The following is a 27632-nucleotide window of genomic DNA, read 5'->3' as shown; positions in this document are numbered from 1 at the left end:
AATTATAACAGTTTTATTGACCTATTGCAATGGGGACATTATCGTGCAGTTTTATCGACATGTTTATATTTACATCATTCTGCCAATGCACCAGTGCCAACATGTAAATGGAATCTTTAACCCCGAGTTCTGAATCCTGTCGCTTACAGATACTTTTGTTTTAATCCCCAGCAGGCTCCTTTCCAGTCTCTGGCCTGGTTGCCGGGAATTTGATCTCTTGCGGGGATGTAACTCGCCCCTGGACGCTGGGTGCTGCTGCCGAAGGGAGGATGATTGCGGTCAGCCGAGGTCGCCCGCCCCACTCCCCCTTGCGCTGGAGGCTGCTGCTGGGCTTGGCCGCTTTCGCCTGCTGCTGGCGGACCTGCCCTGCTTGTCCCAAGCCCTGCGCCTGCTATGTGCCCACCGAGGTCCACTGCACCTTCAGGTACCTCAGCGCCGTCCCGGAGAACATCCAGACTCAAGTGGAGCGGATAAATTTGGGGTTAGTTTCATCAGCTTGCCTTTTTCTTTCTCTCTCTCTCTCACGCTCCGGATTTGACCCGCTTCCGATACTTAAAACAAAAAAGGGGTGCCCTTTTCTTGCAGTTACAACAACCTGGTGGGATTAACGAGCGACAGTTTCGTTGGGCTGCAGAGTCTCGAACTGTTGATGCTGCACAGCAATAAGATTCAAGAGATACCAGACAAGGCATTTAAGGATCTGCAGTCTCTGCAGGTAAGGTCGACTCGGGGCAGCTGGAGGGATGGATTTTTCTTCAACTCATTCTCGGGATGCGGGCACAGCTGGTAAAGCTGGCGTGCAGTGCTGAGCAGGTAGAGGTGGGCTTTTTTGACCCTTGCAGTTAAGTAGGGAGCTGAAGAGTGATGGCCCAGGCACAGTGGGACACTTGCCTCTATCAATGGAGGCATAGATTACAAAAGTAGGGAGGTCTCATGTTGGAGTTGTATGGAACCCTGGTGAGGCCACAGCTGGAGTACTGTGTGCAGTTCTGGTCGCCACGTGATAGGAAGGATGTGATTGCACTGGACGGGGTGCAGAGGAGATTCACCAGGATGTTGCCTGGGATGACACATTTAAATTATGAAGAGAGGTTGGATAGACTTGGGTTGTTTTCGTTGGAGCAGAGAAGACTGAGGGGTGACCTGATCGAGGTGTACAAGGTTATGAGGGGCATTGACAGGGTGGATAGGGAGCAGCTGTTCCCCTTAGTTGATGGGTCAGTTACAAGAGGGCATAGGTTCAAGGTGAGGGGCAGGAGGTTTAGGGGGGATGTGAGGAAAAAATATTTTATCCAGAGGGTGGTGACGGTCTGGAATGCGCCACCTGGGAGGGTGGTGGAGGCGGGTTGCCTCACATCCTTTAAAAAGTACCTGGATGAGCACTTGGCACGTCATAACATTCAAGGCTATGGGCCAAGTGCTGGTAAATGGGATTAGGTAGGTAGGTCAGGAGTTTCTCATGTGTCAGTGCAGACTCGATGGGCCGAAGGGCCTTTTCTGCACTGTGATTCTGTGAATGAAGGGAGAACAATGAAAGTCCAAGTCAGAATGATATGTTACTTGGTGTTCCCATGCAATTGCTGCCCTTATCCTTCTAAGTCGTGGGTGTCGAGGGTTTGGGCGGTGCTGTCAAAGAAGCTTTGGTGAATTGCTGCAGTGCATCATGTGCTAGATCTGTTCTTCATCATCACCACTTAGTATGATGGCATATGACACCATAGAAAGTGTCCTCACTGTCAAGGGGGGACTTGAACTCCACTTATTTTTTCTTTCTACAAGTGAGGTGCATGGTAACTTCAGAGGGCAGTTAAGAAACAGGCATGTTGGTGTAGGACTGGAAGTACTGAACCACTTCAACCATCAAGATTTGGTCAGATAGGTGTTTCAAAGTAGCAGGTGAAGGGATATGCAAAGTGGACAGACGGGATTAGAATTACTGCTGGTGTGGAGGGTGAACACTAACTTGACCCAATGCCTGTTTCTGTGTCATGATTATATTTAACATGTGAGTATTGCTCAATGACCTCTGCACCTTAAAACAGAAGTGGACAATCATATGCCAGGGCACTCAGCATCTATTGATCTCACACTTCTCTCCCCAATCAATCACCTAGCCATTCATATCTTCTGCATATGACCTCAATGTGTCAGAGCCCTCCAGGAAATTTATTTCTGTGATCCATTAGACCAAAAGTGTCCATCCAATGCAGTGATTACCCACAGCAGAAACTGAAATGTAATTATGAGTGGATTCGCCCTAGCTGTGTAACTTTAATAGTTGCCTAAAAAGTTGTGTATGTCAACATTGCTCAATTGTTTATAGATACTATAGAATGGGCTGTAATAATTTTATCTGTTGACTTTTTAAAGGTTCTAAAGATGAGCTACAACAAGGTTAAAGCATTGAATGGTGAGACTTTCCATGGTCTTCGCAACATAGTGCGGTTACACATGGACCACAACAGCATTGAATTCATTAATCCTGAAGCATTCTACGGGCTCACTTCATTGAAGCTGCTCCACTTAGAAGGAAACATGCTTCAGGAACTACACAGAGACACATTTGTCACGTTTCGCTTCAGCCAGATCTTCAAAATGTCTTCAATAAAGCACATTTATCTGTCAGATAACGCTCTAACATCCATTTCCAGTGATCTGCTGTCTTATATCCCAGAAATTGAAAGCATCTACCTGCATGGAAACCAATGGTTTTGTGATTGTAACTTGAGGTGGTTATCTGAGTTCAATGAAAGACAACCAGGTATGGTCAGTCATTTATCTATCCTGATATGATTTCCAATATTTACTAGGCGTTCGCCGCTGCATGGCCCACTCAGATGTTACCTGTTCATAAAACCTGTAATCCAGATACCACACTAGACGCAGTGGAATGGAAATTCACCTTGGCCAATAGTACAAAGCTTGTGGAATTGCATTGACTGCTTTGTCTACACCCAGGATATTCATTTCCACTAACTTCATCTGCGCCACATAACAGTCCATGTGATACCACCTACTTTTCATTACTGTCCAAGTGGAATTTCTCCTTCAATGTATTATTGTTTTACTGAGGAGGAGCTGTGTTTATCTGCCTTGTCATTTTAAGGCCACAAAATCTAATTATCATAAGTAAGAACAGCTTAAGGTTAATCAGAGTTCAGTTGCTTATGAAACTTGGAGCATTGCGAACTGTGTGAGAGGGATAGGGCAGAACTTCAAAAAGACATAGACGGGTTAATGGAATGGGCGGACAGGTAGCAAATGAAATTCAATGCAGAGAAATGTGAAGTGCTTCATTTTGGTAGGAAAAGCATGGAGAGACAATATAAAGTAAAGGGTACAACTCTACAGGGTTGCAGGATCAAAGGGACTTGGTTATATATGTGCATAAGTCATTAAAGGTGGCAGGACAGGTTGAGAGAGCAGTTAATAAAGCATACAGTATCTTGGGCTTTTTTAATAGGAGCATAGGGCACAAGAGCAAAGAGGTTATGTTGAACTTGTACAAGTCACAAGTTTGGCGTCAGCTAGAGTATTGCATCTAGTTCTGGGTGTCACACTTTAGGAAGGATGTGAAGGCATTGGAGAGAGGGCAGAAAAGATTTACAAGGATGGTTCCAGGGATGAAGAGTTTCAGTTATGAAGGTAGATTGAAGAAGTTAGGACTGTTTTCCTTGGAAAAGAGAAGGTTGAGAGGAGATTTGATGGAGGTATTCAAAATCATGCGTGGTGTGGACAGAATAGATAAACGAGAAACTGTTCCCACTCATGAAAGGATTGAGAACAAGAGTGCACAGACTTAAAGTAATTGCAAAAAACCCCCAAAAACAATAAGAGAAAAAAAAGATTCATGCAGTGAGTGGTTAAGGTCGGGAATGTGCTGCCTGACATTGTGGTGGAGTCAGGTTCAATCGAGGCATTCAAAAAGGAATTAGACTGTTGTTTGAAGAGGAGGAATGTGCAGGGTTATGGGGAGCAAGCAGGAGAATGGCACTAAGTGAGTTACTCATTCGTAGAGCCCAGTGGCCTCCTTCTGCACTGTGAAAATTCTGCGACTCTGCTTTTTGGTGAGGGAAGTATGAAAATTAGACGGTGCTTGTCAGATTCAGCTCTGGATCAGGAAAACCAGCCTGAAATGAGTGTGTTTCTCTTTTGGATGTACTTTGAAGTCTGACCTCTGAAGTGCAAACAACAGTCTCATAGCCCGTGCATTATTTGACCCGCTGTGGCACTGGTCATAGGCAAAGCAGGCGTTGGAAAAAGTGAAATAAAGATTGTGTTTAAAAGTTCATGAGAATGGCATTTGTTATTGTGAGTATGCAATTACTCAATGCCCTTAAGGCAATAAGAAGATACCTCAGCAAGCAGAATTCTGTGGATAAATAGAGAAATTAAAATTAAAATGGCTTTATGAGTGGGAGACAGTGCAAGGATCTGGAAGTACAGGCTACATTTTTCATTTGTTGGTCAAGGGAGGGATTTATTGGAGGGTCACAGGTTTGCATATGGGAGTCTGTCATAAGAAACTATTAGCTAACGTTGAAGCTTGTGGAAGCAAATTATTAACCTGGTTAGGCAATTTGCTGAGCAGAAGGTGACAGAGAGTAGGGGCAGGAACTCTAATGGCACAGTGTGATTAGTGATGTCCTGCAAGGATCTATGTTAGGCCCTCAACTATTCACTGCATTCATTAATGATGGGATAGAGAGACACAAATCCAAATTTGCCAATGACACAAAGATGGCAGTGTAGATGAAAGCATAGAATTACAACGAGATATTGATAGATTAAATGAATAGCCAAAACTGTGGCAAATGGGTTTCGATGGAGGCAAATGTGTCATCCGCTTTGGACCTAAAATGATGGAACAGGGTACTTCCTGAATGGTAAAAAGCTGGAAACAGTGGAACCCCAAATAGATTTGAGGATCCAGGTACGTAGATCCTTAAAATGTCAAAGAACAGGTCCAGAAAATAATCAGAAAGGCTAATGGAATGCAGGCCCTTATATCTAGAGGACTAGAACACAAGAGGGTAGAATTTATGCTTCAGCTAGACATAGCCCTGGTTAGGCCATACCTGGAGTACTGTGAGCAGTTCTGAGCACCGCATCTTAGGAATGAAATATTGGACTTTGAGCATATGCAGCATAGATTTATCAAAATGATAGCTGGACTTACAGGGTTAAATTATGAGGAGAGGTTACACAAACTATATATTCCCTGGAATTTAGACGGTTAATGGGTGATTGAATCGAGGTTTTCAAGATATTAAAGGAGCAAATAGGGTAGAATAGGAGAAACTATTTCCACTGTTTGGGAGTTTAAGACAAAGGAGCATTTAAAAATTGGAGCCAGACCTTTCAGGAGTTAAATTAGGAAACATTTCTTCACACAGTGTAGTAGAAGCTTGGAACTGTCTTCCACAAACAGCAACTGATTCAAGACCAATTGTTAATTTTAAAACTGAGATTGATGTTTTTTTGTTAGCCAAAGGCATCAAGAGGGTATAGGGCAAAGGTGGGTATTTGGAGTAGATCGTAGATCAGCCATGATCTCGTTGAATGATGGAACATAGGAACTCTTGTTACTGTGTTCCCCTGGGAGTGGGGACAGGGAAACTGACCTAGGTTATAGGTTGATACAGGGGAGTGATAGGTAATCATGATGGGAGAAAAGCACCATTGTATCACCAGCCCATCTTGGACACACTGGAAGGATTGCAAAGGAGGTATAATCATAAGTAAATGCAGAAGATAAACCTCATCAGGTTAAAGCATGTGCCCAGGTACGACACCCAGATATGACATAATCTTCCCGTAAATGTATGTAAAAAATGCTTCATATAATACACACAGATAGATAATATTGTATTAAATTTAAAGAATTAGGGTGTGAAGGTCAGGTGACAAGATGTCTTTTTTTAGTGAACTATTATCATTACTTGTTTTCCCAAATGTATTTTTAAACATATCTCCACATTTGTAAAGCAGGAGACAGTTTCTTGAGGAAATAAGTTTATGTTCTGTCTCGTTTAGAGGAACCTTCCAATTTATTCCTATTGATTATTGCTCTATCTTGTATTTGAAAGTATCACCTAATTTTGGATTGCCCAAACTTGTCTTTGCATGTTTCTGCAAGATGTAGCTATACTGCCAGTTTCGCATTTAGAAAAGAATGGTTTTGCAAGTGCATTGATCCAAAAGTGGCAATTTAACTTGAGCAATTGCAAGTTTTACTAAAGATTCCCTCCCATATTGCTTTGAGTGTAAAGCAATAGAACTCCAATTTTGGATGTGTGTTTTTCTGGGTGATCATCCAGTTAAACAACAGGTTAAATAAATGTCAACATGGCAAGTTGGCAGAAAATACATTTATAAATAAAAACGAAAAGGAATCCGAAAGGCAATTGACCTCACTTTCTTATTACTCATTTCCACCCAATACCCTCCCACTTAATTAAATTTTGGTTCCCAAAACAATGTATGAAAACATACACTTCACAGATAATTAATTTCTCTTTCTTGGCTCAACAATGCTTGTAAACTGAAACATGCAAAGCCCAAGTTTCCCAGAATAACACTGCAGATCATTTCTTTTTCAGGAACAATCAAATGCAAACGAGACCGTAACTACCCGAATGGTCAGATTTGCCCCTTATGTGCGACCCCAAGTGTCTCCATGGGCAAGGATGTTATACAGCTGCCTCCCTCAGTGTTTGCATGCACACCACCAAAAATCCATTCCCCGCTGAAAATCAGAAACAGCACTCTACAAGAAGAGGGGGACTACGCTGCCATTAATGCCAAGGACTTTGTGGCGCCGTTAGGTCAAATAAGCTTGAATATGAGCGATCAATCTGGGAATGGCTGCGAAATAACCTGCAATGTTCACAGACCCTTGAGAACGCCACAGGTGACCCTGGATCAAAAAGAAGGTTACGTGCTGTTAAACACTTCTTTGTCGACCTTCCTAGTCTGCTATGTTGACTATGAGCAGATCCAACGGCTCTGGGGCATCTTGGCATTGTACACTGACTCACCTCTAAAACTCGAGAGGGATGCGCTGCTGAGCAAAACGCCTTACATGAGCTATCTTTACAAACAGTCGCAGGCCGAAGCCCTGCACCAGTTTACTGGTATAGAAATGCAGATCAGGGCAGATCCTGCTTGGCTAATGCAAAGCACAATCATCCTGCAAATGGACAGGACCCGGACAACCCTGAACGTTTTGCAAATCAAGTACCATGTAGATGTTCAGGTTAACTTGAAAAACCTGGAAGCTAAACCTGGGAAAAATAGCTGGGTAATGATAAAGAAAGCAAACAGTGCAAGAACAGAACACTTTGTGGTGGTAGGTGGGACAGTGGAGTTGGAGTGCCAAGCCATTGGTGATCCCAAGCCCATCATTGAATGGATACTTCCAGATGGCAACAAAGTCCGAGCTCCATACAACAGCGAGGATAGCCGGATTTCAATCAGAGCAAGTGGTAAATTTGTTTTAAAGGTGGCTGACCTGTACGACACTGGCATCTATCACTGTGTGGGAACCAATTACCAAGATGCAGATGTGATGAGCTTCAGGGTTACTATTCTGGACCCTAATGTTGCAGAGAACTACATAAATGGGCCTTACATTTCTAAATCTGGTGGTGACTCAATACATCTCCCGTGCCAAGCAACTGGAATCCCAAATGCATCTATTAGTTGGGTTCTTCCTGACCACAGAGTATTACATCAAACGACAGGGAATAAGGAGATTACCCCAAATGGGACTTTAAAGATACAAGGGCTAACAGCCAGGGACAGTGGCTATTACAGGTGTTTGGCTGCAAACCGTTATGGGATTGATCTCCTGGCGTTACAGTTAACGGTTACTGGCTCCAGAATTTTCTCCGAGAGAGAAAATGCAGAACGTAACGATGCAGCAGAGGAAGACTTTGGGTCGGGGGAGAGCGAGGAGGACTTGCTGGATTTGGAAGATTTGAAAAAGAAGCAGAGTCAGTTATCTTCCCAGAATACATCAGAAGATAAGACATACCATTCCACGACCAGCGGTACACTGCCCACGTCTCACCCAAGAACAAGCACGGCAGTCGCAATAACGCCCAAGAGGAGGATTAATGGCAGTGGCGCAAAATCACGGTGGTGGTCCAAGCGTAGAAGATTGAAACAGCCTAGAAGGAGAGTAGACCCCCAGCACTGGGCAGAGTATCTGGAAAAGGTCAGAAAGAACGTCTCAACAAAAACTGCAATACGTAAGATCACGGTTAAACCTCACACAGAAGGTTTGTCTTCCGAATCACCTGCTGATAAGGAAGAAACATCAGGGGATAACTTGGGAGATGCAGAAGAAGAGGAATTTATAGTGGTAACAACCAAACAACCAATGGTCGTTCCAAGTACTTGGCTATCTCCAATCACTGAGAGGTCGATAGCAATGGTTCCTCAGTCAAAGACAATTCCTATAAAGCAATTTCACAAAACAGACCCAGACACAAAAGCTGCAACACCCCCAATTCTGAAAGTGGCTACAGATTCCAATGTCTTCCCAAAGGGAACAGAGCCCATTTACAATAAGAAACCTATCAGAGTCATATCCCAGGAGGCAACGGCAAGTCCCCAGGAATCTGAATCAACTGAGGCAAATGCTGAACTGCAGGTGACAGTTGCTGGTAACATCATGGACACCCATTACATTCCAACTCCAATGCCCACTGCATTAATGGCAAACAGTCCAAAGGAAGATACCTCATCGGTAGCATATACAACAGAAAAGGCTGACCCTATAGCAGTCTCTCAGAGTGAGACTGTAAGGCTACGTGACTATCACACTCAAATTACAACAGTCACTATGGCGAAAGAGGATGGGAATCAAATTCTACTTAAAACCACTCAGAAAATTACATCTCCACTGTCGTCGTCTCTGTCCACTATCCTCACTCAACAGATTCACATAATAAGAGAAGCCACTACTGGCACTCCAGTTTCCAAAACACAGCAGTTCGATTGGCGAAGAAAGTTCCCCCAAAGACGTCGCTTTGGTAGGCCAGGCTTACGGAGGCACAGGTATAAGGTTTTGAGACCCAGGCAGAGGAGGCCTGCTTGGTCTAAAGAGAGAATGGCAGTGCCCACATTGGCTTATTCAGAAGCTTCCAGCCCAAATCACATGACCTCTGTCACCGAGGCCCTACCAAGATCTCCACTTCCACAACCGGCACCAATGCCAAATGAAGCAAGTACCGAGGCAGGGCAAAGATATAGCCAGCAATCTGGAGATCCAGGCGCTGGTGAAACTGCAGCTGAACGCACCAGAATCCCTTTTCAGCAGGGCATGCAAAGAGTAAGTGTTCCTGAGTCACAATGGGTGACCAAGCCTGAAATTGGAGCACAAACCCCTGACTCTAAAACCACTACACAGTTCCCTGAGACTAGTTCAATTGCCAGAACAACACATGCTACCAAGACACTGACAGAAAGACTATCTCATGTCAGTCTGTCCTCTACAACTAGTGTAGCCACTGCTGAGCCTACAACAAAGTCCTCCAAGATTGTTCGTGGGAAGATCCCTTGGAATAGGCTTTTTGGAGTAAGAAATCAGGAGGATGTTCTTAGAAGGCTTCGTAAACCCATCCAGAGTTCCACGGCCACAACTGCTGCTCCCAAAGTGTCCATTCTTTTAACAAACCCTACTCCTTACAGTGTGATGACTTCACAGGCAGTAAGAGACCTGAATAGCCCTCTGTTCTCCACGCCAAACCTCAAGGGCTACAAAATGAAGCCAACCACAAAACTGCCTATTTATCCCACCCACCCCCCTTCAACCACAAGTCTCCCAACAACACCTATTACCATTCCCTTCGTAGCAGAGACTGTATCCACCACAGCAACCACTACCCAGGCAACTCATCCGACTCGTAAAATGGGATTGCGTCGCAGGAGACCAAGCAAGTTTAGCAGAACAAAGAACCGTACATCATCATATCCAACCGCGAGTCGTAATCGCTTGGTAGTGTCAGCAGCTGATAGTATGAAGACGGGTCTGGCAAAAGCTAGGATCCCATCACCTCCCACTATCACAACAACCACCAATGCACCTCTTCATGTTGCCATTGCAGCTAGCACCACCACTGATGGTGTGCAATCAAACAAGCATCTTCTAAACTCGGCTGGGGTGAATTTGGCTACTCTCACGAGTCAGCATATTTCTGAGATTCTTCATCTGCCTAGCAAAAGCCTTACCAGCCAGCCGACTGTAAGCACACTAGCAACAACCAATCCAATAATCCTAACCTCGCCTACTTCCACATCCACATCAATGGGAATCATAACTACAACGCTTCAATCATCCACCACCACAAAGACAACTAGGCTGTCTACCATCAGAAAGAAAATTCATCCTATCAAATCACCAATGGTGCCCCCGGCTACCAAAACAACCAGTGCTACCCCAACCATCACACCATCTACTGAACCAAGTGTACATTCTACAACCATGGCTGCCATCTCCACCCAGTCACGGACCACTGTCAAGTTTACCTCCAGGACTGTGCCCAGATTCCGCATCACCTTACACAAGTTTACCACATCTACGACTCCAGGGCACACTCAAACTCTGCCCCCAACATCCAGGATAGGTAAGCCATTTTGGCAGAATGCCCACACAAGAGTCATAAACACCTTACAAACAAGTGGTGGGACCAAATGGCAAACTCCGTCAAGTTTTACAGAGGGGCCGACTAAATATAGGGCCGCGTCTCCCAAATTAGAGGTTGATCTTGAAAACACCATAGAGAACAAAGATGGCAAGGACGACTTTTCCAACAAGTCCGAGCCTTTGTCACCTAATGCCATCGCTGTGGACCCCATGGCTGGAAACCGTCCCTCCAAACCCAGTCTGATCAGTGGAAATGCAGCCAGTTTCACAGTCCTGGCAGATTCTGATGCATTTATACCATGTGAGGCAACTGGAAATCCACCTCCCATCATAAGCTGGACAAAAATCTCAACAGGTAAGTGTTACTGAGTCACATAGTGATTTAGAGATTAAGAGATGCGCCTTAGAAATTTTCAGTACAGAGCACTCCTTCATTCATTTAGTCATTCACTCACTCATTCATTCATGCATACATGCAAGCTTCAGTCATGTCTTAGGGCAGTTATCCATTATAATGCCACTTATGGGAAGCTGTTGAAATGAAACAGACAGATAGGTGATGTTGTAACTCCAGTCAGACATCACACATAATCCAATAGCTTGAGATCCCTCTGGGAAGATCCTGCAACATCCCTTGGGACTACATAAAGTATTGCTTCAGTGATCCACTAAACTGGGTTTAAAAAGTGTACAGTGGCTTTTTGTTCCTTCTAGCCCTCTGATATCTAAGTGTAGCTTCCCTCTGCCTGTCCTCTTAAAATGCTTACAATGTTGCGATCAGGAGCAGAGATTGTAAAATTGAGAAAAGCTTTCTCGTTATCATGAGAATGCCAACCCCATGCATGGGCATTGCTAGCTGTGAACTATTCTCTCCATCTATTGGCTTCATGCATGTGATATGATTTAAAGCAGCCTTAACAAGCTTACAACTGATATATTTGAATATGTAGCCATGTATCCACAATTCACTGTGGCAGGGTTTTACTGTTAAATCACAAATGTACACCACTGGAAACAGCAGATTTCCTCACCACTCTCATACAGCGTCTTGATATGTGGGCGACCTATAAAGGCAATATTTATTGTTCATGCTTGGTTTATCTCAGGGCTATAACAGTCAACCATATAGTGTGGAATTGAAGTCACATGTAGGCCTGCCCAGGCAAGGGCGATAGATCACTTCCTTGAAGGGCACTCAAGAACCAGTTGGAGTTTTATGACAATGTAATGGTTTTCCGGGTGTCAGTCCAAAAGATAGCAGATTTATTGAACTAATTTGCCCCAATTTGCTATGGTAGGATTATGAACTCACAACATCTAGGTTGCTCACATGATAACATAACCACAAGTCTACCTTACCTCTTTTTCTTGGATCTGTTTAGCAGGTAAAGATTGCCTATAGCTGTTGCTGAGTATGAAAGAAACTTCTATAGGGTTCCATGATTCTATAGGGTGCCATGATTCTATAGGGCTCCATGATTCTATAGGGTGCCACGATTCTCTTTGACATTTTATGACTTTTACTTCACACAATGTTTAATTTTAAATTTAAAACCTTTATTGACCTGACCTCCTTCTTGTTTACATACTGTTCACATTGTTGACATTTTAAGGAACACAAATAATTTCCAAAAAAACCTACAAGTTGAAATTATCAAAGTATAGTATGCTATTACTTTGAGCCTCATATATGCAGCAATACCTTTCACCTTTTATAAAGTGCAGTATTAAGTTCTAGATTTTATGTAATACAGTATTTAATTACTGTGATACCGTATTGAATGCTAATTTGCTTGATATAAATCTTTGTTTCTTGTTATAGGTGCAACGGTCACAGCTAAAGTCAAGCGTGGCAATAAATTTGAGGTCTTTCCAAATGGCACACTGTCCATTCAGAAAATCAAAGTTCAGGACCGCGGACAGTACCTCTGTACAGCAGAGAACCAGCACGGCTCAGAACAACTCCTTGTCACTCTGTCCGTAGTGACTTATCCTTCCAAGATATTAGAGCCCCGAATGAAGAACATCACAGTCCATGCTGGGTACCCAGTGGAGATGAAGTGCCGATCCCAGGGAAGGCCAGCCCCAACTATCTCCTGGATCCTTTCCAACAGGACCTTGGTGAGAAACAGCAGCCCATTTAATGGGAGAGTCTCAGTGTTGACTGATGGCACCCTCAGGATTAAAGCAGTAACCGTGTACGATCGAGGGAATTACAGGTGTGTGGCCAGTAATCCGGCTGGGATTGATACTATCACAGTCAAGATGCAGGTGGTTGCTCAGCCCCCAGCTATCTTGGAAGCAAGGCACCAGAGTGTCAAAGGACAAGTAGGGCAGAACATCAGACTGCCCTGCACTGCTGTGGGGACACCTTCACCAACTGTTCACTGGATGCTGTTTGATGGCACTGAAATCAAACCTTTGCAGTTCGTTAACACAAAATTATTTGTCTTTACAAACGGGACACTTTACGTCAAATCCTTAACTCCGTCTGATAGCGGGAATTATGAATGTATAGCTACAAGTTCTACTGGATCGGAAAGGAGAGTTGTAAGTTTAATGGTGGAACACAAACTGGAGGTCCCCAAGATTGTTTCTGTTTCTTCGAGGAACATCAAAGTGAACTATGGAGATAAACTACAACTTCACTGCTCAGCCACAGGAGATCCAAAACCCAAAATCATTTGGAGATTACCTTCTAAGTTAGTTGTGGATCAGTGGCACCGGTAAGATGTCCTGTTTACTTTCCTTCTTGGCTGACTTCCAGTTAACATTGCTCTCGACCATCTCTTTGCAGCAATTTCAACCTAACTTACCAGATAGGGAATACAAAGAACTTGATGCAGATTTTACACTTCTGGCAATATTACCTACCACTGACATTGTTGGATGGGTATAAAACCAACATTTCACCAGTTTCCCAATGGCAGGTTAGATTAAAAATGCCACCTATGCATTAATTCTCTTTTACACTTTTCTGCTGCCATTGCTTCTGCCTAACCTCAAGCTTACTTGACCAGGAATGAGCACACTGGATACAATAAGTACGATTTTAAAAGTTGTACATAAAATAGTTACTCTGTGAACTGTAATGGGTTGAATCTGCTTTTGCTAAGAAGTACTTCAAAAGTCAATGACAAATTTTAGACAATGTTTATAGATAGCCATGTTTCCAAAGATATTAGCAGTTAGTATAGTACAAGAGCGCAAGTTAAGAAAAAATAAATCTAGTTAGGAATAAGAGTGTCCAAATTTGCACTAACGCAGTCCATTCATTGCGATTCTTTGCTTGAAATTTCTTGTGAAATTTCTTCCCTACATGGTTGTCTCCTTCTGTAAACCTTATCTCTTTGAGCAAGCTTGTGAGCAATCCACTCTTAGTTCTTCCATTGTTTCGGTGTCCAGTTTTGTGTGATTGTGCCTCTGTGAAGAATCTTGACACTTTTCTATGAGAAAGGCACCATATCAGTGCAGGTCGTTGCTGCCTGATACGAACATATGAACAAGAAGCAGAAGTAGGCAATTCGGCCCCTCGAGCCTGCTCCGCTATTTAATAAGATCATGGCTGATCTGATAGTATCCTCAAAACGGCATCCCACCTACCCATGATAACCTATCACCCCCTTGCTTACCAAGAAGCTATCCATCTCTGCTTTAAAAGTATTCAAAGGCTCTTCTTCCACCACGTTTTCATGAAGCGAGCTCCAAAGACTCACAGCCCTCTGAGAGAAAAAATTTCACCTCACCTCCGTTTTAAATGGGCAATCCCTTATTTTTAATTAGTGACCACTAGTTCTAAATTCTCCCACAAGAGGAAACATCTTCTCCACATCCACCCTGTCAAGGCCCTTCAGGATCTTATATAATTCAATCAAGTCACCTCTCACTCTTCTAAATTCCAGCAGATACAAGCCTAGCCTGTCAAACCTTTCCTCATAAGGCTACCTGCCCATTCCAGATATTAGTCTGGTAAACCTTCTCTGAACTGCTTCCAACACATTTACATCCTTCCTTAAATAAGGTGACCAGTACTGCACACAGTACTCCAGATGTGGTCTAATTATTGCTCCTTATAACTGAAGCATAACCTCCCTACTTTTGTATTCAATTCCCCTCGCAATAAATGATAACATTCTATTAGTTTTCCTAATTACTTGCTGTACCTGCATACTAGTCTTTTGCGATTCATGCACTAGGACACCCAGATCCATCTGTATTTCAGAGCTCTGCAATCTCTCACCGTTTAGATAATATGCTTCTCTTTTATCCTTCCAATTGTCCAAAATGGACAATTTCACATTTTACTCCATTTGCCAGGTCTTTGCCCACTCAATTAACTTATCTATATCTTTTTGTAGCCTCCTTTTGTCCTCTTCACAACTTACTTTCCTACTTATCTTTGTATCATCAGCAAATTTGGCAAACATCCCTTCATCCAAGCCATTTGTATAAATTGTAAACAGCTGAGGTCCCAGCACTGATTCCTGTGGCACACCACTCATTACATCTTGCCAACCTGGAAAGACACATTTATGCCTAGTCTCTGTTTCCTGTTAGCTAGCCAATCTTTTGTCCATGCCAATATGTTGTCCCCTACACCATGAGCTTTTATTTTCCACAAAAACCATTGAAGTGGCAGTTTATCAAAATCCTTCGGGAAATTTGAGCACATCCATTGGTTGCTCTTTATCCACAGCACCATGTTACTTCCTCAAAGAACTCCAATAAGTTGGTTAAACATTATTTCCCTAACACAAAACCATGTTGACTCTGCCGGATTACCTTGAACTTATCCAAGTGCCCTGCTACAGCTTCTTTAATAATAACTTCTAACATTTTCCCTATGACAGATGTTAAGCTAACTGGCCTGTAGTTTCCTGCTTTCTGTCTCCCACCCTTTTTGAATAATAGAGTTACATTTGTAATCTTCCAATCTAATGAGACCTTCCCCAATTCGAGCGTGTTTTGGAAAATTAAAACTAATGCGTCAACTATTTCACTAGCCACTCCTTTTAAGATCCTAGGATGAAGTCCATCAGGACCTGAGCACTTGTCAGCCCGCAGCCCCAACAGTTTACTCAGTACCACTTCTCTGGTGATTGTAATTTTCCCAAGCTCCTCCTCCCTTCCATTTCCTGATGTATAGCTGCTTCTGGGATGTTGCTTGTATCCCCTATAGTGAAGACTGATTCAAAATACCTGTTCAATTGATCTGCTATCTCCATGTTTCCCATTATCAATTCTCCAGACTCAATTTCTATAGAACCAACATTCACTTTGTTAACTTGTTTCTTTTTTAAATGTTTATAGAAACTCTTACTATCTGTTTTTATATTCCTGGCTAGCTTTCTCTCGTACTCTATTTTTTACCTCTTTATTAATCTTTTAGGCTTCCTTTGTTGTTCCTTATATTCTGTCCAATCTTCTGACCTTCCACCTATCTTTGCACAATTATATGCTTTTTCTTTCATTTTAATACTGCCGTTAACCTTCTAGTATGGTATGTCCATCCCTTGGACTTTTTCTTACTCATCTGAATGTACCTATTCAATGTATCCTGAAATATCCCCTTAAATGTTTGCCACTGCATCTGTATTGACCTATCCCTTAACCCAATTTGTCAATTCACTTTAGCCAGCTCTGCTTTCATGCCCTCATAATTGCCCTTATTTAAGTTTAAAATCATAGTCTCAGACCCACTCCTCTCTCAAACTGAATGTAAAATGCAATCATATTACGATCACTGCTACCTAGGAGTGCCTTCACTATGAGATCATTAATTAATCCCATCTCCTTGCACAAAAACAGGTCTAGTATAGCCTGTAACAAAAACAGGTGGTGCTGGAAAAACTCAGCAGGTCTAGCAGCATCTGTGGAGAGAGAAACAGAGTTAATGTTTCGAGTCCATATGGTCCTTCTTCAGAGCACCGAAGAAGAGTCATACGGACTCGAAATGTTAACTCTGTTTCTCTCTCCATAGATGCTGCTAGACCTATTGAGTTTTTCCAGCACTTTCTCTTTTTGTTTCAGATTTTCTCCATCCGCAGTATTTTGCTTTTATCCTAGTATAGCCTGCTCTCTGGTTGGTTCCAGAACATGCTGTTCTAAGAAAGTATCCCAGAAACATTCCATGAACTCCTCACCTAGGCTACCTTTGCCCAACTTTTCCAGTTTATATGTCGATTAAAATCTCCCATGATTATTGCTGTGCCTTTCTGACAAGTCTCCATTATTTCTTCCCTTATGCTCCACCCTACCATGTTGTTACTATTAGGGGGCCTGTACGCGATTCCCACAAGTGACTTCTTAACGTGCAATTCTGTGCATTTCTGAGTATTAATTTCCTCTGTTTGTCCAATTGTGTAGCCAATCTAAATCCTTCTGAAAACTTAAGCTGTATCCTTTGCTACTGCTCCCTCTATTTGGTGTTCAGAAAGATTGGATAAAAAATACACGAAAGTAAAAAAACGTCTTGCATTTATATAGCGCCTCTCAAAACCTCAGGATGCGCCAAAGTGATTTTCAGCTATTGAAGTACTTGTAAATGTAGTCATTGTTGTAATGCAGGAAACACAGAGCCAATTTGTGCACAGCAAGTTTCCACAACAGCAATGTGATACTGACCAACCAACCTGTTTTAATGATGTTGGTTGTGGGATAAATATTGGCCAGGACACCAGAGAGAACTCCTTTTCCTTTTCAAAACATCCACCTGAGAGGACAAATGAGGTCGCAGTTTGTCATCTTACATGAAAGATGGCACCTTCAATCACGCAACACTCCCTTAATACTGAGATAAAAACAAAAAACTACTGCGGATGCTGGAAATCCAAAACAAAAACAGAATTACCTGGAAAAACTCAGCAGGCTCGGCAGCATCGGCAGAGAAGAAAAGAGTTGACGTTTCGAGTCCTCATGATCCTTCCGCAGAACTGAGTGAAGTTAGGAGAGGGGTGAAATATAAGCTGGTTTAAGGTGGTGTGGGTGGGTGGGTGGTTGTAAGGACAAGCAAGCAGTGATAGGAGCAGATAATCAATATAATGATAATCATGTGACATCTTTTAATTTTCTGCTCCTATCACTGTTTGCTTGTCCCTACAACCCTACAACCACCCACTCCCCCCACAACTTCTCCCCCCCCACCTTAAACCAGCTTATATTTCACCCCTCTCCTAACTTTACTCAGTTCTGCGGAAGGGTCATGAGGACTCGAAACGTCAACTCTTTTCTCCGCCGATGCTGCCGGGCCTGCTGAGTTTTTCCAGGTAACTCCCTTAGTACTGCACTGGCCTGTCAGCCTAGATATTGTGCTCAACTCCCTGGAGTGGGACTTGAACCTACAACCTTCAGAGGTGAGAATGTCACAACTGAGCCACAGTTAAATGACATCCATTGCGACATTTCTGAAAGAGATGATAAGGAACTATGCAAATACAAACCATTCATTGGTTCTTAAAGTACCATCAGATAAACAAAACTGAATTCCCTTTTTCAAACGCATACTACTGTTGAAAAGTTTCAACAATACGTTACATTACAGTGAAATCACCAGCACATGAAATGATCATTTAGTAAACTTCATCTGTGAGAATTTGCCTGTCACAGATGTTTAAACACTTATAACTAAATACCATCAGAGCGCTCTCTCGAGCTGCAGTCAGATCTAACACAGTGTCAAAGGTCTTGGCCACTCACTGTCTATGCTTTGTGAAGGACAGAAGGCAGAACTGTTACTGATGTGGGAAATTTCAGAAAATGGCTCACAGAGATTTTGTGGAATTGGAAACAAACAGAAAATGTTGGGTCTTAAATTTGAATTAAGCAATAATTTGAAAATAGTGGGATGATATTTCTTTTAAATATACAGATAATAGTTTTAAAGGACCACTAGCTGGTTTTCAATTCAGAAAATTATTGTTGCAGTATGAGGAGGTGAACATTTAAGTCGTTCATATATCATCCCTTGTCTGCCAGTTTAATGCTAGTTTTTTTTTAAGCACGTTAAGGTCACCAGTGAAATATCAGACAGCGCAGTCATGCAAACATGTTGAGTGCCTGCCTGTTAATAAAGTTCAGAGGAATTCCTAGGTTCTGATGTAAATACACTGTCCACTTGGCAGCAGTTGCTGCAAGTCTACTACAATCCTTTCAAAAGTACCATTTTTGAGTTTTAACTGATTGCTAGATGGAAACTCCTACAGAAAAAAGTAATCAATTTTCATTAATCAGTGCAACACATTGGTGTTCCCAGGCATTGTGCCAAGTTGTGGTAGTTTGCAGGTAGATCACTGTGACTTCATAAGAAGCGAGTTCTTGATCTTTGCCAGGTCATTCTCCCAAGAAGGCTGGGTATTTCTCCAGAAAGAGAGCAAGGGAGAGAGCGGAAAACACAGATCAAATGGCAAGCTGTGGCTGGACTTTAGCACAGCTAACAGCTGTATCAGACATGACTGCCTAGAGAAAGCCTTGAATAGGTTGCCTATATGCTATCTCCCACCCCCTTGTCTTAAGTATCCATTTTTGAGAAGGGGTGGAGCAGCAGTGACTCTGAAGGCAGAAAAAAAAACCCGTTAAAATTTTTCACACCTCCTTTATCCAACTTCATTTTCATGCAACTTCTCGGAGCCACTTTGCCAAAGGCCTTCCCTTGTTAATGATTCTTGTCATGAATGTCAAAATGAATTAAATCGATCAAGCCATTAAGTGTTAACTGCAGTGTGTACTTTTAGGCAATTAATCAGCAACAGCAGCAAAGATGACTTTATTGTCTGAGGGCCTGTTAGGATCTTAGTAAAATATGTGCGGAGGCATAAAGTAGTGTGCATCTGCCAGCTATGGGATGGAGAAATTAACCACAGTGACTCATTTCCAGCATTAGAATTACTGAAGTTTGCAAGTAGTAATGTTTTCACTCAGTTTGGCACATTAGACTTAGTCAAACTATATATCGCCCCAGAGCACAATATTTGCCCAACAACAGCCTTAAAAGACAATTTAAAACAAAGCTTAAGTATGCTCCCAGTTGAATAACCTTGGCAGTAAAGTGCAACAGTACTCTCTGAATTTGGTACAGTGTGATAATGATTGTTTGGTCTCTTTCATTGGTTTGTGAGCTCCACTACGAATGTTGGAGAGATCAGGATGGCTGATCCCATTTTTTTCATGTGCACCTCTGCCAAAGCGTCAGTTAGCCCATCCGTCTAATTCAGTAGTTTTGGAACTACACCATGTATGCACACATGGCAGATAATCCGAGTAACTATGATATAGTACACTTTGGAGGGATTGGCATGGAGAGGCAGTATAATAAAAATGGTGCTAATTTGAAGTGCAGAGGGATCTGAGGGTGTGTATACACAGATCATTTAAGGTGCTGTTGTAATATTCCTTTAAGAGATAGCAGCATGACATCATGAGAAGGGAATTGTGTCATGCTGTCCAGCCTGAGTTTCATTTTGCTTTTGCACAGGACTCAGCACACACATCTCTGCTGCTGATGTCTTCAAGCTTTCTATCCATTTATATATGATCTCATGAGCCTAGGCTTAATAAATGAACCCTCAACCTGTTTACCTAGTCTCTTATGAGTGACTGGTGCCTTTATATCATTATAAAAACACATGGGGATCAGTGGTGGTCAGAGAGCGTGGCAGCAAGATTAAACACAGGTACAAAAATGATGAACAGCCTTAGATCGTGCTAATTGACGTGAGATGACCCTCAATGTTCTCATCAGGCTGCAATGAGTTTTCAGCGTCAGAGAGTGTTGAAATCACAGTGTGCTGACTGCACAGAAAAGCTTTGAAGACACAGGCTGGGATTGTGCTCAAGTAAAGGGCTAGTAAGCAGACGGATCTGTCGTGGTGAGATTGCAGCACATAGCCTGTCTGTTCAGTGAGTGGGACAGCGCATCGAGAGGATGAGCACCAGGTTAGCTCAGTCGAGAAAGGTGAGCGACCGGGGTGTGGGTTGGATCGAAAGTGAACGAAGAGTCAACAAAAAAAAACCAAGCCGTCATAAAATCAGGCCAGAGAACGTTGTGATTATAACAGATGGCTTCAGGAATTACTGAACGATAAACTAAATAAAACAAGGAGGAAGGTCAAAATGATATCGTAAGAATTTCCACAAAATTCTCCAGTTTGAATTGGGATGCAGCTGATCTTTTATCTAAATTCAAAATGTTTAAACAGCATAGAGTGATGGTTTCTTGATTCAGGTGTGTCTGAACCAGACAAGCAAGCCTAGCAATTGGGAATAAAGATCTTCAAGGCTGAGCACATCAGGATTAACAGCAGAAGAGCTAAAGGATCCCCCAAAAATATGGATTATATCAGAAGACCGGTTCAGAGTCAGGTTAAACTTCTGTATTCATCAGCAACAACAGCCTACAGAATCCATAGGTCACTTCATCAGCAGATGCTAAGAAAAGGGTACGTACTGTGATTTTGCAAACTCAGAGCTAGCAGACAGAATTGTTGCACTGGTAATTGCATCCACTCCCATGGAAGCATTCCAGAAAGATCTGCTAGACAAGCCCAAAATGTGTAGCAGTGAAGTGCTGCTCAAGGATGTACTTAAGAATGAAGAGATTCCCCGTAGGTTGACAAAGCTTACAGTTCTAAGTACAACCGCAATTATTGACACACTCACTAGAACAGCTCAACCTAGCAAAACATGTGGAATGTGTGGCCTTCTGCATGCACCAAGGAAATGCCCAGCTTTTATTCAATTCTGTAAGGCATGTGGCAGAAAGGGCCATCGGCAGCGGCAGTGCACTAGAGCAAAGGCTGATGCAGCTACAATGAGCCATGCACTGATTCAAACAAACTGTAATACAACAGGTACCTTCAAGCAATAAGAATGACTGTCCAGTATCCTGTCAGAAAAATATACACGAGGTGATTGACAAACCAAAACATGACCATAGTGTATGCAACGAGATGAACACATGTCAATCACACCATCAATCTTGTGGAAAACACAGGTATCGTCACACCATCTGAGGTGTTTGCCAAGATTCAAATTATCTGTCCTAAGAAAGTTGGTACCTACTTGTTATTGACCAAGATTGACACAGGGGCAAGAACCAACATACTACCTCTGTGAATTCTAAAAGACATGTAAACAGACACGGAAGGTCATGGCGAAACCTACTATATAACTTTCATGATACAATGGTTCACTAATTCCACTGCAGGATCCATAGTCCTGGAGTGCTAGTACAATCAATGCTCCTTGGTGTCACAGATGTTCTACATCATGGAGACTAAAGGCCCGGTGATCACAGATCTACCGGCATGCCGTGATCTCACACTAATGACAATCCATGGAATCAGTCAAACCTCACAAGGCAGGTCAACCTCAGAAACTACTTCTATCACCTCTGTTCATGATCTAACATCAAAATATCCAGAATTTTTTGACAAAATTTGTAGTTTCATGTGGTATAGGTACAGCCACTGCAGTGACGCAAGGTGGCAGCTCACCACCACCTTCTCCAGGGAACTTAGGGATGGGCAATAAACTTGGCCTAGCCAGTGACACCCACATCCTATGAATGAGTAAAAAAATAAAAACGTGAGAGCATTTTGGCCTTATCGGGATGAGCTAGACATCTCCCGAGGAGTAATTTTTAAAGGCAGGCAGGTCATCATACCGGGATCTTTGCAATCTGATGTTCTTCAACAACTTCATCACTCATACATGGGCGTAAATCGGATGAGAAGACTCACAAGAGAGATAGTCTATTGACTAGGTATGAACAATGACATGGAAGCTGTCATCACAAAGCGCAAGGGATCTCAGGAGCATATGCCAAGTTAGCAAAAGAATCGCATCCGACCTCTTTCATGTTCATGGCACTGACTTTATCATCAACTACTTTATCAAGTACCCCATTATTCAACAATTGCACAATACGTCAAGCACAACTGTCATGCGCACTCTACGTGCTTTTTTCAGTTTATTTGGTATGCCTAGAGAGATCATTATGGATAATGGCCTGCAATTTATTGGTAAGCTATTTCAGGATACTTGTGAGAAGTGGACAATCGATCACACTAATTCTTGTCCTCATTACCCTAGGTCTAACGGCCTAGCTGAACAAATAATTTGCACAGTGAAATCCCTAATTCTCAAATATAGACAGACCAAACAAGATCTACATGTTGCAATGTTACATCTGAGAGCGACACCTTTAAGCGCAGCTATTCTATCACCAGCGGACCGCATATTCGGCAGATGAATGTGTACTAATCTATCTACTCTTACCCATTCTACTCTCTCAGAAACTAGAGAGCAACTTTTAAAACTGCAAGAGAAAGATGACTAACATGCACGATAAGAATGCAGGTACAGAATTGCCAAATTTACAGTTGAGCCCACAATTTCGCATCCAGGATCCCACAGAAGTTACATGGCAACCAGCCGAGGTGGCAAGGATTTGTTTTGACCCAAGGTCCTATGAAGTCATTACACACAAAGGCACTATTATGATGCATAAGTGAAGACACATCAGCCCCATTCCAGCTCCTCAACCACTGTACAGTCCTAGTGTATCTAGGACAAGATCCCAACTGCAACCAGGAACAATATCCAAGAATGACAACCTCACAGATCACTGCGAGCAATTGAAGAAACCTCCAGACAGGGTTACCTTCACCAGATCTGGGCATACCAGCAGATTACCTCTACGCTTTAGAGGCTCATCAGTTCTATGCACTGATGTATGGTAACTAAACATGAACATGTATTGTAAATAGTTATGCTTCTCTGGGAGGAGGGAAAGTATCCTTAAAAAGAAAGGGGGATGTTGTAATATGCCTTTCAGGAATAGCAGCATGATATCACAAGAATGGAAATGTGTCATGCTGTCCAGTCTGAGTTTCACTTCTGAAACTAAATTGGACAGTTCTTTCAAAGAACCGGCACATGCTGAATGTGCCAAATAGCTTCCTTCCTATCCTATGAGGAGAGATTGAGTAGACTATGTCTATATTCCCTAGAGTTTAGAAGAATGAGAGATGATTGCATTGAGACATATAAAACCCTAAAGGGGCTTGACAAGGTAGATGATGGGGAAGTCTGAAATACAGGTCAATGTCTTAGAATAAGGAGTCATTCATTTAAGACTGAGATGAGAAGAAATTCACAAACTCATAGGGTTGTGAACCTTAGGAATGCTCTACCCCAGACAGCTGTGGATTCTCAGTCATTAACTCAAGACAGAGATTGATAGATTTTTGGATCCTAGGAGAATCAATGGGTATGAGGATATTGTGGGAAGGTGTAGCCGAGTTAGAAGATGAGCAATGATCTTATTGAAGGAGGAACAAGGCTTGAGGGGCCAAATGGCCTAATCCTGGTCATACTCCTTATATTCCTATGTTCTTATGAATACCAAGCTAAAAATAAATAACTGTGATCAACAGATGCTAGAGAACTGAATTAGCTTGATTATTCTGATATACGTAATGGAATATTTACTTCAAAAAAGGCATCATACTTTCCTACCTACTTAGAACATAAATTATTTTTGTAAAAGCTTTAGTGAAAGTTTGCGATCACTTTTGTAGACAACATGTATCAGCCGAGCACTTTCAGTTTGAATCATCCTTCTGCAGTGTAGAAGTTCTCTCTTGTCTTTTCACAAGCCTTCGTCCACAATTTTGGAAGATTGGTTATTGCTGCACGAATATCATTTTTCCATTTCTCTCACATTTTATTCGCACAAAACTGCCCATAATTTGGCACAAATTGTTTTTCCCTGTCACAGTGAGGAGGCTGAGGGTGGGAAATGGGGAAAGCCAACACTGGTGCAGAAGGGTGGCTCTGCAGAGACTTGGGGGGAGGGCGGTGTGGTCATGTTACATTATGAAACAGAATAAGGGGATTCTCACTCTCACGCGGCCTGCAGTGGCTGCCCAAAGCAGGAATATATTCAAAATACAAAAAGGCAAGGTGCGGCAGATGCTGGAAATCTGAAATAGAAACAGAAAATGCTGGAAATACTCAACAGGCAGAATTTTTCCGTCGGAGGTGGGGCCCGCTCGCCGACGCAAAAATGACACGGGATGATGTCGGGAGAAACCCCCAACGTCATCCCGCCCCATTTAAATATTCAGGAAGGCGGGTGGACAGCGAAACAGCTGTCCACCCGCCAACCTGTCAATGGCCAATTGAGGCCATTGACAGGGTAGTTAAATCAATTAAAGGCCCTGCCCCTCCAACCTTAAGGCTGGCGGGCAGGCCAGGAGCCCCAGCGGGCTTCTGAAAAAACATGAAACCTCACCCACCGGCGGGATGAGGGTTTCACGTCGGTTTTAAAAAGGTCAATAAAGTTTCTGTGATATTTATTAACATGTCCCATCTCGTGTGACATTGCCACATGAGGGGGGACACGTTAATAGTTTTTTTTTTGTATTTTTCTGTTTTTAAAGTTTCAAACACTGTCAGCGCTCCCCCCCCCCCTCCCCCCACCCCGAGGCAGCACTTAAGAGTCTCAGGGAGGTAGGTGTGCGCTCTTTCGTGCCCCTGGACCTCTCTGTCTTTTTGACTTCTCTTTCCTCCTTTAAGAAGCTCCCAGAAACCTGCTGCTTTTTAAGTCACCTGCCCCTAAAAATCTCCTTGTGGGGCTTGGTGTTAAATTTAGCCCGATAAAACTCCTGTGGAAATGCCTTGAGATGTTCTGCAAACCTGTTCTGTTAACGATGCTACACGAATGCAAGTTGTTGTTGTTGTTGCTGTCCAGGCTCCTTTTTTTTTCTCAATTTGAGTTTACTTGAGCATTTTCCCTTCAAAATTTCCTTGCAGGCTTTGATGAGGTTATTATTTATTTATTTTTTTCCCTGTGTTTAACGACTGGAAGATTCTTTTATTTATTTTTTTCTTCTTCTTCTTCTTCTTCTTTCAGAATGGCAAGCCGCGTCCTGGTCTTACCCAACGGGACCCTGTCCATTGAAACCATCACGGAGAGAGACGCCGGCCACTACCTGTGCATCGCCCGCAACCAGGCCGGAGACGACACGATGTCGTTGAAAATCGCCGTGTCCATGAGGCCCGCGCTGATCGAAGGCGAGCGGCCGGCTCACAAGCACGTGACCTACGGGGCCGACCTGCGGGTGGACTGCAAAGCCTCCGGGGCCCCCCGGCCCGAGATCTCCTGGAGCCTGCCCGACGGCACCACGGTCCACGGCAGCGGCCGCGACAGGGCCCGGGCCCGGCGGTACGTGGTGGTCTTCGACAACGGGACCCTCTACCACAGCGAGGTGGGGATGGCCGAAGAGGGGGACTACACGTGCCGCGCGCAGAACGCCCTGGGCCGGGACGAGATGAGAGTCCGCGTGACGGTGGCGGCCGCGGCCCCGCGCATCGAGGGCCCGCGCGAGAGGTCGGTGCGGGTGCAGGGCGGGGAGCGCGCCACGCTCCACTGCCAGGCCGCGGGGCAGCCGCCGCCGGAGATCCTGTGGATGCTGCCGACCCGCGAGACCATATCCTTCTCCAGAGACCGCTACCGCCTGCATCCCAACGGCTCGCTGGCCATCGGCAACGCCCGCCCCTCCGACGCCGGGCAGTACGCGTGCCTGGCCCGCAACCCGGCCGGCGACGACCGGGGCCTCTTCCAGCTGGGCGTGGCCTGGGAGGCGCCCGTCATCAACGGCGCGCGCCGGCAGCGGACGGCCATCCGCGACACGGCGGTCCGGCACGGCCGGAAGCTGATCGACTGCCGGGCCGAGGGCAGCCCCCGGCCCCGGGTGGCGTGGATCATGCCGGGCCGCATCCGGCTGGACGCCCCTTACTGGGGGAGCCGGGTCGCCGTCCACCCCAACGGCACGCTGGACATCCGCAACGTCAGGGCCTCCGACGGGGGGGACTTCACCTGCCTGGCCCGCAGCGACGCCGGCGAGGCCGCCCTGGTGGTGGGCTTGGAGGTGACCCGCTGGCCCAACAGGCGGCCCGTGTTCGCCAACCCGTTCAACCAGAGGGTCACAGCCCGCCGCGGGCAGGCCACCCTGCTCAACTGCTCGGCCGACGGCTACCCGCCGCCGAGGGTCAGCTGGGTGCTGCCCAATGGGACCCGGATGGCGGGGGTCGCGCGGGCCGACCGTTACCACGGCGACGACGTCAGCGGCGGCGACGGCACCTTCCTCATCCGCAGCACCGCGCCGGAGGACGCGGGCAAGTACCGGTGCGCGGCGAAGAACGACGCCGGCTACATCGAGAAAGTGATCCTCGTGGAGCTGGGCCGCGAGCCCGTCATCCGCCCCCGGCAGCCGCCGGGGCTGACGCGGAGCCTGAGCGGGGACCCGCTGCACCTCCACTGCCCCGCCACCGGCAGCCCGGCGCCCAGCATCGCCTGGGCCCTGCCAAGCGGCGACGTCCTGGACCGGCCGCAGATAAACGCCAAGTACATCCTCTTCGGCAACGGGACGCTGACCGTCCGGGCCACGAGCGTGCGGGACGGGGGCCGTTACGTCTGCAGGGCGCGCAACGACGCCGGCGACGCCTCCCTCGCGGTGCCGGTGGTTGTCATCGCCTACCCGCCCCGCATCACCAGCGGGGGCCTCGAGTCGGTGCGCGCGGCGGCTGGCTCGCCCGTCCAGCTCCACTGCATGGCCATCGGGGTGCCCCGGCCGGAGATCGCCTGGGAGCTGCCTGACCACACGGTGCTTTCCACCGACGGCAAGGGGCGTCCCGCCGCAGGCCAGCTCCTCCACCCGCAGGGGACCCTGGTGATCCAAAGGCTATCGGCAAAAGGCTCAGGGACATACAAGTGCACAGCCAAGAACAACCTGGGCAGTGACTCCCGAGTCACGTATATTCAGGTCATATGAAGCGACTGCTCTTCATAAAAGGAAGCCTTTGCCTTTGTCTATTCTTATATTCATTTTTGAATATATATATATATCTATATATTTTTTACAGAGATTAATATTATACTTCTGTGTTGAACTGATTCATTTCAGCCAAGAAGAAA

At 44.6% G+C, this 27632-nt stretch overlaps 1 protein-coding gene across 1 annotated transcript; it reads left to right on the top strand.

The window, feature by feature from the left end:
• igsf10 (immunoglobulin superfamily, member 10) lies at positions 1-27607 on the top strand. Its single transcript, XM_078564283.1, has 6 exons — positions 1-481; positions 586-715; positions 2371-2761; positions 6603-11009; positions 12477-13380; positions 25569-27607. Exons 1-6 carry the CDS (start codon positions 270-272, stop codon positions 27487-27489), a joined length of 7965 nt encoding a protein of 2654 aa, XP_078420409.1. The 5' UTR covers positions 1-269; the 3' UTR covers positions 27490-27607.
• Positions 27608-27632: the final 25 nt, after the last annotated feature.

This window comes from Cetorhinus maximus, chromosome 19, assembly GCF_964194155.1.
Source record: "Cetorhinus maximus chromosome 19, sCetMax3.hap1.1, whole genome shotgun sequence".
In the NCBI taxonomy this organism is placed as follows: Eukaryota; Metazoa; Chordata; class Chondrichthyes; order Lamniformes; family Cetorhinidae; genus Cetorhinus; species Cetorhinus maximus.
Note: the sequence above shows the minus strand (reverse complement) of the source record. Positions and strands in the feature narration are given on the sequence as shown.

Coding starts and splice junctions, on each gene's coding strand:
- igsf10 (XM_078564283.1), top strand. CDS start 270: ATGATTGCGGTCAGCCGAGGTCGCCCGCCCCACTCCCCCTTGCGCTGG. Junction 482..585: donor GTGGAGCGGATAAATTTGGG/GTTAGTTTCATC, acceptor CTTTTCTTGCAG/TTACAACAACCTGGTGGGAT. Junction 13,381..25,568: donor GTTGTGGATCAGTGGCACCG/GTAAGATGTCCT, acceptor TTCTTCTTTCAG/AATGGCAAGCCGCGTCCTGG.